Source organism: Vigna unguiculata, chromosome 7 (genome assembly GCF_037176805.1).
Source record: "Vigna unguiculata cultivar grain cowpea cultivar isolate G323 ecotype 2 chromosome 7, ASM3717680v1, whole genome shotgun sequence".
NCBI classification, from domain to species: domain Eukaryota; kingdom Viridiplantae; phylum Streptophyta; class Magnoliopsida; order Fabales; family Fabaceae; genus Vigna; species Vigna unguiculata.
This window is the reverse complement of record NC_140798.1, coordinates 27,192,689-27,204,215: the sequence shown is the minus strand read 5'-3', so window position 1 is coordinate 27,204,215 and position 11,527 is coordinate 27,192,689. Positions and strand designations below refer to the sequence as shown.

The 11,527-nt window shown below is 33.9% G+C and overlaps 1 protein-coding gene across 2 annotated transcripts; it reads left to right on the top strand.

The window, feature by feature from the left end:
- The first annotated feature begins 3,030 nt into the window (after positions 1-3,030).
- Positions 3,031-10,973, top strand: LOC114191027 (protein NETWORKED 1D-like). 2 transcript variants are annotated; one of them, XM_028080167.2, is made up of 5 exons: positions 3,031-3,300; positions 3,696-3,770; positions 3,878-4,101; positions 4,850-9,081; positions 9,611-10,973. In XM_028080167.2, the coding sequence occupies exons 3-5, from the start codon at positions 3,999-4,001 to the stop codon at positions 10,739-10,741; spliced, it is 5,466 nt and encodes a 1,821-aa protein (XP_027935968.2). In that variant the 5' UTR covers positions 3,031-3,300; positions 3,696-3,770; positions 3,878-3,998; the 3' UTR covers positions 10,742-10,973. The 2 variants fall into 2 exon arrangements, with proteins under 2 accessions (XP_027935968.2, XP_027935967.2); XM_028080166.2 differs by having other exon boundaries at positions 3,692-3,770.
- The last annotated feature ends 554 nt before the right edge of the window (positions 10,974-11,527 follow it).

Genomic DNA, 11,527 nt, shown 5'->3' with positions numbered 1-11,527 from the left:
CAAAACGGCAAAATTTTAATCTTATAAGATACTCACCTAAATGTCACTGAAAAAGTCTACTCTATGTGAGACATGGATGAAATGCTAAACAATTAAAATATATTTTTCTTCGATTAAAATATAGTTTTTCATCTAGAAGTAGGAGAGTGGATAATGATTATATAATGAACTCTAAGTTTATTATTTTGGTCGTTTCAGCAAAAAATCCTTGAAGATTTTATTTCCTTTTTTTTACACTCTTATAGTAGAGTATTATGAGGTTTAAATTAAATGTTTGCTTTGGAAATTGTGAATGTACTTGGAATCAAAGATCATAAGAGTTGTTTATGTGGTGTAAAAATGTTCACATACGATTAGTTTCTAGTTGTTATAAGATAATAGTAATGATTTTTCTCAATTTTGAAATTTCCTTGTTATTTATCTATTGATAAGATAATTCTCAAGAGTAGAAGGGATTGATGTTCTTCACAATAATACTTTTTTTTTTTCTGATGAAGAAAGTCCGTCTACAAGAGATAAAATATATTATCTAGTCATAATATACCACAAAACACAAGATCAACATGAAATATGTTCCTTATCATAAGAATAAAACATTCAAGCGTTTTTTTTTTTTGAATTTTATAAAAACATTTGAAACAAATACTTATCTATTATATAACTGAAAATTTTGAAGAGTGCATAAATAGTTGTTTTATTAATTATTAAAATTTATAGTAAAATTATAAAAAATAATTATTTATTAATTTTTATAATATTATAATTACTTAATAAAAACACTTAGTAATTTTTCATGAAGATAACTACTACTTACTTATCACCCATTATAAAATCAAGGGTTAAATATGTTTTTGGTCATTTAACTTTCAGTAAATTTTGAAATTAGTCAATTTCAAAACTTTGGACCAATTTAGTCATTCATCTTTTACAATACATGGATTTAGTCCTTTTAATAAAATTTTGTTAAATTTATTTGATATTTCAAGCGCGTTTCATACTAGTATTTGACTTAACATTAAAGCAAAAATGTGTCAAACAATATAAACAACTCAATTACAATCCTAAAATGCGTATGAAACATCAAATAAACCTAACAAAATTTGATTAAAAAGACTAAATCTACATATTTCGAAAAATGAAGGACTAAATTGGTCTAAAGTTTCGAAATGGACTAATTCTAAAATTTACTGAAAGTTAAGGACCAAAAACATATTTAACCCTAAAATCAATAAAATTAGTTTTTTGTGTTTATAAGAATAACAATGGTAAAAAAAATGTGAAAGAAAAATAATTACACAAATGAATATACATTATGAATTTTTATAAATAAATATAATTTTTATGAGGAGATAAAGTTATAATAAAAGTACAAATAGAAAACTAATTAAGGTAACAATTACAAATAAATTTGATGATACCATCATGTAAACTAAATTTATTATGTTTTATAATAATGATCTTAAAAATATAAAAAACATTAGTGTTTTATCCATGCGATGACAGCCATTAAACTCAAATAAATGCAAGTATCATTATCGAAATCTTTCACTAACATAATAGAGAAAGGTTTTGGAAGAATGTTTTCAGCCTAATCTCAACATTGCATCAAATAACGTTTTCACTTTTTATATTTACAATTTAATTATTATCGTTTCACGACTTTTATCATTTAAACTTTTGATCATCTAAATTTTCAAATTTAATACACTTTATTATCCGTTAAATTTCTAACACAATAATCACATTTCATTGAAAAAGATTAAAACAAAAACCAAAGTCATGACAATTAAGAGCATCTCCGATACAGTTTCTGCAAAATCTTAATTATGATTGTTGCCAAAAATATATATTTCTAAAAAAATGTTATTTTAGTTTTTATAACCAAAGTATTAAGCAAACTTAACTTCTTATAAGAATCTAAGGATAATTGGTGTTTAAGGTGTAAGTGAATGCACATGTGGAAGGAGAAAACGCTGAAATCCGAAGAGGTTATCCATAAATAGAAAATGTTAGTGAAGTCACAGTCTACAAAATTAGTTATACCGTAATGGCACAATACCCGGTAAAGGTAGGGCAGTGAAGACAAAATAAAAACTTACCTAATGCGTTGAAACCATTAATTTCATATTATTAATATTAATCAATTATCTAACGCCCAATCTGTTCTCATCAATGTGTAAGGAAACGCCACCTAGCCACTAACATTTCATACATAGGGTTAAATAATAAAGGAATATTTTAGCTTTTAACCTTTGGTAAAACTACAAGAAATTTCTATTTTCATATATTAGTTCAATATTTTTAAATTAAGTAAAAGATTAAATATTAAAAATATTTATTTATTGATAGCGATAAAGTTATGTATTAATGTATGTGATGTAATATATATTTATTGCCAAAATAAAAATTCTATGTATTCAAACAGATAAATTAAAGAAGTAAGACTTTAGAAGTAAAAAATTATGAAGTAATTAATTAAAGTAGATATACTTTTTTTGGTATGAATCACATCACATTATTATTATTAGTACATATTTGGGATAAAAATTCAAAAATCAGTAAGTAAAATCATTCATGCCAATTGATGCATGCGTTTGCTGATGTTGATATATTTTTATATTGTCTCCTATAGTGAATTATTGTCATAAAATTAATAAATATTAACTTTTGTAGTAATAAATTTTAATTTGTTAATAATATAATACACTAATAGTTTATTAAAATAAAATTTAATAGTTTGATTCTTAAAACATGTTTCATATAATGATTATTTGAATGCATAATTAAAACTGTGAAAATAGTTTTTTTATGCAATTAGAGATAATTGCATATAAATAACTTCTTCATTTTATGATTTTGTTAATTAATTAATTAATTAATAATATAAGATTTTGTGAAGGAAAGGTATGAAAGTAAAATACTTGATGGATTTTTTTATTAGTTGTTTTTACTTGTGTTTTGACAATTTGGCATTTCTCTCATCCCTGGAGAGGTCAGAACAGGACAGTATGCCACCAACCCACAAAAGAAAGCTAAAACTGAAAGGCAACACTGCTTAAAACCAGCAACCAGCAGGAGAGAGAGAGAAAGACACAAAGATAGAGAGAGAAACACAAACACACAGACAACATTGTGTGTTGTGTGTGAGCACAAAACACAGAGATCCAACCAACATGGGGTGACACACACAATTTTTAGCAAATAATAATAAAAAACACACCTTGCCTGAACTAGTTCATCGCCGCCACTGGAAATCAGAATCTAATACATAAAAGTTTCAATCTTTTACCGTCATTTTTGGTGAGTAGCTTCATATCTCAATTATTCGCTTTTTTGTTTTTCACTCCTTCAGGGATTGATCTCTTTCCCATGCCTCTTCACAATTCAATTCAATTCAATTCAATTCTCCTTTTGTATTGATCTTCAGTTTTTTCTTTTTTTGCTCTATGCTTTAATTTTAAGTTTAATCATCTGGATTTGATTGATCAGGTAGTTTGGGTTATATGGGAGCCATCTCACGAATGATCATCATAATTCTTGTTCAAATTTGAACACGGATTCATGAGAATTCATCTTCTGAAGCTTTGAAATATTTCATTTTCTTGTTAATTTGCCAAATTCTGATATATTTTTACTTATATTTTAGTTTTGGGTCTTCTGTTGTTTTAATTGGATTTTGTTTTTTGATCAGGTAGTTTGTGATTATTCCGGCATGTCGGGAGCTATTTGGTCATTCAAGTTTGGAGGTTGATTGAGTTGGAATTGATCAGGTATTTTTGTTCTGTTGCAGATCATTTTTGAAAGGAGAAAAAAGACACGGCTTCGATTTGTCTGTAACTGAACGTCTGTTTTCCTTTGGTTTTGTTTGTTGTTCCAGGGAAAACACAAGAAGAAACTGTGTGGACTTCTTTGACTTTGCAGTTACTTCTTCGAAACTTTGAAGGGTTAAGTTCCTGTAACATCAGAAGACAAAGTTCTGCTGTCCTTTTTCTGGAGCAATGGCGACTTTGTCACATGCAAACTCTAGGAGAATGTATTCATGGTGGTGGGACAGCCACATAAGCCCCAAAAACTCAAAATGGCTCCAGGAAAATCTGACAGGTAATTCCTTTTATCTCTCTTCAGCTTTTGGAAGTAAGTATATTAAACATGTTAACTATTGTTGTTCATGACTTGACACCTTCACTCACTCAAACCATTTATTGATTTGTTATATAAAGGGGAAATATATGTATCTGACATGGAGTAGAAATCAAATCTATTCCTCTTTCATTTCTGTTTTTGAAAATCTCTTTCATTTCTTTGATATCTTATATATTTATTGAGATTGTTATGACTAGAAGGCCTTCAAAATTACAGTCCATAGATGTTCTCTCTGCTAAAACCTTTATAAAGCACTGGCCAACAAAAATATATATCATCTTCGGTGATATCGTCCACAACAACATAACTCGGTTTAAATCTGTTTTCAGTTTCACTTCAAAATTTACTGGCACTTGTGTGATGCACTAAAGTTGAAACTTCATTGGCATATAATCATTTTTCTCAATCTGCAAGGGTATATATATTTTCAAATCATATTTGTTTGTTGATATCTTCTTCAAAATAGTTTTCTATGTATAGCTATAGATGTTGAAGCATGAAGATATGTGATTTATTTTTTTACCAAAATATTAGTTCTTGTCTCTGGGGACATGTTACATGTTCTGTAAGTGCTAGTTTGCTGACACAGGTCTATTTACTTTATTGTCAATTGTGTCATTTATTTGCTTAATCAAGTTATCATCCATTTGGTGGTTCTGTTTTAAGGACATTTGAACTTAATACAAGGATATTTCCTCTTGCTCAGATATGGATGCCAAGGTGAAGCAAATGATTAAGCTTATTGAAGAAGATGCAGATTCTTTTGCAAGGAGAGCAGAAATGTATTATAAAAAACGGCCAGAGCTTATGAAAATGGTTGAAGAGTTTTACAGGGCATATCGGGCATTGGCTGAGAGATATGATCATGCAACTGGAGTTATCCGCCATGCCCATAGGACCATGTCTGAGGCATTTCCTAATCAAGTTCCTATGATGCTGACAGATGATTTACCTACAGTTTCTCCTCCGGATACAGAGCCACACACTCCAGAAATGCGCCACTCTTCACGTTCCTTTCTTGATTCAGATGAACCACAAAAGGAGGCTTCTGCTCACTTCCATGTTATAAAAAAGAATGGTGGTTATTCTGGCGAACCTGATTCTTCTTTGAACAAAACAGGTTTGAAACAGCTCAATGATCTCTACATCCCTGGAGAACAGGAAAATCTTACACAGTTTGCAGAAAGGAATGCCAGAAGGGGGCTCAATTTTTTTGAGACACAGGAGAGTAGTGAGCTAAACAATGGAAGCAACAATACTAGGTCTCACATCTCGTCTGAGTCTGAACGTGTGACAAAGGCTGAGACAGAAATTTTGGCCTTGAAGAAAGCCATTGCCAAATTAGAGGAGGAAAAGGAAGCTGGCTTGCTTCAGTATCAACAGTGTTTAGAGAAGCTGTCTAATCTCCAGTTAGAATTGTCTAGCGCACAAGAGAATTCTAAAAGACTTGATGAGCGAACAAGTAAAGCTGAAGCTGAAGTTCAAGCCTTGAAGGAAACCCAAATTAAATTACAGGCTGAAAGTGAAGATAGTCTTCTTCAGTATCAGGAGTGCTTGGAGAAAATAGCAAAGCTAGAGGAAAATATTTCTTCTGCGCAGACAGAAGCCGGAGAACTTAATGAAAGAGCTAACAGAGCAGAAAATGAAACTGAGTCCCTAAAGCAGGACCTTGCTAGAGTAGAAGCTGAAAAGGAAACTATCATTGTTCAATATAAACATTGCTCGGAGACACTATCAAAGTTGGAGGAGAGATTAGACGAAGCCGAGGAAAATGCAAGAAGGACTAAGGAGCATGCCACTGTAGCTGAAAATGAAATTGGGGCCTTGAAACTACAAGTTACTAAACTTAATGAAGAAAAGGAAGAAGCTGCTCTCCGTTATCAGCAATGCTTGGAGATAATTTCCGGTCTGGAATATAAACTCTCTTGTGCTGAAGAGGAGGTGCGTAGGCTAAATTCCAAGATAGATGATGAGGTAGAAAAATTACAGAGTTCTGAGAAGAAGTGTCTTCTCTTGGAGACATCAAATCACAATCTGCAGTCTGAGTTACAATCTTTGGCACAACGAATGGGGTCTCAAAGTGAAGAACTTAATGAGAAGCAGAAAGAATTGAGTAGACTTTGGGGTTGCATGCAGGAGGAGAGATTGCGCTTCATTGAGGCTGAAACCGCTTTTCAAACTCTTCAGCAGTTACATTCTCAATCTCAGGAAGAGCTTAGATCTCTTGCTGCTGAACTTCACAGTAAAGTGGATACACTGGGGAACGTGGAATCACGTAAGCAGGCTTTAGAGGATGAAATACACAGGGTCAGTGAGGAAAACAAAATCCTAAATGAGGTCAAAATTTCTTCATCGTTGTCAATAAAAAATTTGCAGGATGAGATTTTGAATTTGAGGGAGACAATAAAGAAACTTGAACAGGAGGTGGAGCTGCGAATTGATGAAAGAAACGCACTTCAGCAAGAAATTTACTGTCTTAAAGAGGAGCTTAATGATCTGAATAAAAAACATGAAGCCATGATGGAGGAAGTCAGGTCAACTGACTTAGATCCACAATGCTTTGGACCATCTGTTAAAAAACTGCAAGATGAAAACTTAAAGCTGAAGGAAACATGTGAGGCTGACAAAGGAGAGAAAGAAGCTCTTTTGGCAAAATTGGAAACCATGGAGAAAATTCTGGAGAAAAATACTGTCTTAGAAAATTCCCTTTCAGACTTGAATGCTGAGCTGGATAGTGTCAGAGGAAAGGTAAATGTGTTGGAAGAAACATGTCAGTGTCTACTAGTTGAGAAATCCAATCTTGCTGCTGAGAAGGCCACCTTGTTTTCTCAGTTACAATCCACAACTGAAAAGCTGGAGAGGCTCTCAGAAAAGAGCAACCTGTTGGAAAATTCACTATTTGATGTGAATGCTGAACTTGAAGGGTTAAGGATGAAGTCCAGGGTGTTAGAAGATACATGCCAGTCACTTGACCATGAGAAGTCCAGTATCTTTCAAGAGAAAGAAACCTTAGTTTCACAGATGAACATCACTCATCAAACACTGAAAGATCTTGAGAAACTGCACAGTGAATTGGAGTCAAAGCATTTGGAACTAAAAGGAGAAAGAGAGTCTGCACTTAAAAAGGTAGAAGAACTTCTAGTTTCCCTATATTCTGAGAGGGAAGAGCATTCCAGAGTTTTGAAATTGAATGAAGATGAATTGGCTGAGAAGGAATTACAAATTCATATTCTACAAGAAGATAACAATTGCAAGAAAAAGGATTATGAGGAGGAACTGGACAGAACTATACATGCTCAAATTGAAATTTTCATCTTGCAGCAATGTATTGACGATCTGGAAAAAAAGAATTTCTCCATTCTGGTTGAGTGTCAGAGACTATTGGAGGCTTCCAAAATGTCAGACAGAATGATATCTAAATTGGAGACTGAGAATGTTCAAAAGCAGGTTGATGTGAATTCTCTGTCTGAGAAAATTAAAATACTAAGGGTTGGGTTGATTCAGGTGTTGAAGACTCTTGACTATAACAGTGGGCATTTCTGTGAAGATATGCTTGAAGAAGATCAAATGCTTTTGAACCAGATATATGAAAAACTTCAGGAGAGGCAGAAATCTTTTGACACAATTTTCAATGAAGGCCAAAAACTGGCCATTGAGAATTCAATTCTGATTACATTCCTTGAGCAGTTAAAACTAAAGGTAGAAAATCTAGTGACACAAAGAGATGACCTTGATGAGCAGTTCAGTATCCAGTCTCAGCGGTTTTTGGCATTGCAAATAGAGGTTCAGAAGATACTGGAGAAGAACCAAGAGTTGAAGTTGACAATAAGCAAAGGAGAAGAGAGAATGGAAGTAATGACAGCTGAAATAGGCAACCTACAGAAGAAGCTGTCAGACATGGAAAAAAATCACAACAATTTACAGGAGGATAGTCACAAAATATTGGAAGAGAAGAAGTCCTTGATGAGAAGTTTTCTAGATCTGGGTGAAGCGAAAAGTAACTTGGAAGAAGAAATGTGTTTCATGATCCATGAGACAATAGCTCAGTCCAATATTTCCCTTATTTACGAGAATATTATCTTTGAAAAACTCCTGGAACTTAAAGAGCTAGGTGAGGATCTTGATAAACATTGTTCAGCAAATAATGACCTCAAGGAGAGATTAAAAGTTATGGTGGGAAAGTTAGAGAATGAAGAAATGGAAAATTCACATCTTAGAGAGTCATTTATAAAGTCAAATGTTGAACTGCATTTAGTTCAATCTATCAATGATGAATTAAGTTGTCAGATTAGGGATGAAAGGGAAATGTTGAATCAAAAGGAAAATGAGCTTTTGGAAGCCGCTGAGATGTTTCATGTTTTACATGCTGAGAAAACGGAATTGCAAAGAATGGTGGAAGATCTGAAGATTAAGTATGATGAAGCAAGGGTGACGCTCGAAGAACAGGCTAATCAAATTTTGAAATTGTCCTCAGACAAGGACCGTCAAGATGAAGAGGTAATTTGCCTGTGTGAAGTGAACCAGAAGTTGGAGTCTGAAATACGGCACCTACGTCAAGAGCTTGGAGAAACTAAACTGAGGGAAAATAAGCTAAGTTATGAAGTACTTGAGGGAAGAAATGAGATTGAACAATGGGAAACTCAGGCTTCAACACTCTTTGCTGAGCTGCAGATTTCTGCTGTCAATGGAACATTATTTGAAGGAAAGGTCTCTGAGCTAGCTGATGCTTGTGAGAATCTTGAACACAGAAACTACTCCAAAGACATGGAAAGCGAACATCTGAAAGAAAGAGTTAGCAAGCTGGAAATCGAAAATGGAAGACTATCTGGTCAATTAGCTGCTTATGGCCCTGCTGTCAGTGCTTTGAATGACAGTATAACAGCTCTGGAGATGCAGACTCTTGCACATGCAAAACCTGATGACTGTGAAGAAACAAAGGTATTGAAATATCATTTTAGTATTTGGTCGCAACATTATTATAGCTTGTCTGAGTGATTCCCTTGGGCCATAATTTGACAGTTTCGGGGGTGGGTTAGATACTCATTCTTCTTTCACTCTATGAGCTTTGAGGCACTTTAATGGATTCTTGAGCTAGATTCCAAATTTCAACCAAATTATGAAGTATCGCTGTCTTTACTTTCTTGGATGCACAAATATGACTTCGTAATACCTTTTATCTCATGAAATTGGGTGGAATGGCGTCTGGTTTTGTAACTACTTTTTAAATCTATTAAGTAAAATAAACTAGTCTTTTTCTCCATGAATTCTTCATGCAAAAATTTGCTTTATAGTATTCAATGCTAGAGAACATTGTAGAAAGATAAGCTGCTTTTTTTGGGTCGGTGCCAGATCATTGCTTTTGCTTGGTGATTGCGTAATCATGTGAAATGAATTTCTTCTCAAACTGGAACGAACTATTATTTCATTTATTTTATTGATATAATTTTGTTACAATCATCATTTTCAGGCTAAAGTATTGGTGGGTAATGAATTCACTGAAGATGGTCAACAAGCAGACCAAGATAAGACAGTTATGGCACCAGAGGCACTCCCTGGCTTCCAAGATATGCAGAGAAGGATCAATGCTATTGCAATGGTAGTAAAGCAGTTAAATGAAAGTTTCAAACTGAAGAATCAAACTAGAGAGATACAAGAGTTAAAATCTGGAAATACCCGGCATGGAGAGAATATTCAAGCAAGCAAGCATGTTACTCAAGACCAAGGAAAGACCCCGGTTACAGAGATTGAAGTTTTGCCTAAAGACATCATGCTAGATCAAATATCTGAATGTTCATCATATGGGATAAGTAGGAGGAGAGAAATTCTTGAGGCTGATGATCAGATGCTTGGGTTGTGGGAAACAGAAGATAAGGATGGCGCTGTTGGAAAGCAAGTTGAAAAGACACAAAGGATGGCTTCTGAAGTTGGAGGCAATCATCAAAGAGGAACAACCAAGGAACCCAAAAATAAATACCCTTCAAAAGATTCCTTGGTGGAAAAAGAGTTGAGTGTGGACAAGTTAGAGATCTCGAGAAGATTGACACTGCCACGGGATGAAGGGAACCAAACAAAGATTTTAGAGAGACTTGATTCTGATGCACAGAAGTTAACAAACCTTCAAATCACCGTACAAGATTTGATGAAGAAGGTAGAGGTTAATGAGAAGAACACAAAAGGAAAAGGTGTTGAGTTTGATGGAGTAAAAGGGCAACTTGAAGCATCCCAGGAAACCATCACAAAGTTGTTTGACACCAACAAGAAGTTGATGAAGAATGTGGAAGAGGGTACCTTGTCATCTGTCGGGAAGAGTGCAGGAGAGTCAAATGAAAGTGGAAGTGTCAGCAGAAGGAGAGTCTCGGATCAAGCAAGGAGAGAATCAGAAAAGATAGGACAACTGCATTTGGAGGTGCAAAGGTTACAGTTTCTACTGCTGAAACTTGGTGATGGAAAAGAAAGCAAAGAGAAAACGAAAAGCAGTGATCGAAGTCCAAGAGTGCTTTTGCGAGATTATCTTTATGGTGGGACGAGAAGCAACAACCAAAAGAAGAAAAAGCTACCATTTTGTTCATGTGTGCGACCTCCCACCAAGGGAGATTGATTGTTAATTTGTTACCTTATAGCTTTCTTGTTTGTAAAATTTTCTCTCTAAAGATGCATTGAGACCCTCCTACATATTTTGATCTTTGTACATGTTGTGCCTCATTTACTCATAAGAAGAGGCAAAGGCTAGGACGGAATTTTCACAATTTTTTCTCTGTAATATGAAATTCTGAATAATCACCTCCTTTTTTCTACCTGGTTTAGATGAGAAATGAGTGTTTAGTGTTGTACCCATTTCCGTGTCTAACATTGTGGTGCAAGATACTATTATTCCTTCGTAGAACCAGGCTTACCAATTTGCTTTCATTGATTTCCTCCATCTCCATCCCTGAGATTTGAGCTAAACTATTTATTTTTCATAAGCTATAATTAGCTTATTTATATGTTAGAAATCAAATTTAAACTTTTTATTAGAAATAAATGAATTAATTATCTTCCTTTTTCTTCTAGAAATGGTTATGAAAAAGATTTTCGTGAATTGCACCGAATAATCAGTTTTCTCTCCCACAATCAGTTCTAACTAAGGATATGACTCGAGTACTTTTCATTTTCTTATGCCTCTAAAACTTCTCATGTCACATATTGGAGTGGTAACGTAACCCTCTGATTCATCTTTCTTGAGATCTATTCTTGCACGGAGATTGAAGTTGCATGCTCCGTAACTGCCCTAAATGGTTTTGGAACATGGTTTTGCTCAGTTTATTCATCACCTCGCTTCCAGGATTGACCAAAAAAAGCTGAGTGCATATGAATGGAACATTAGAAAAAAATATATATCAAGCAT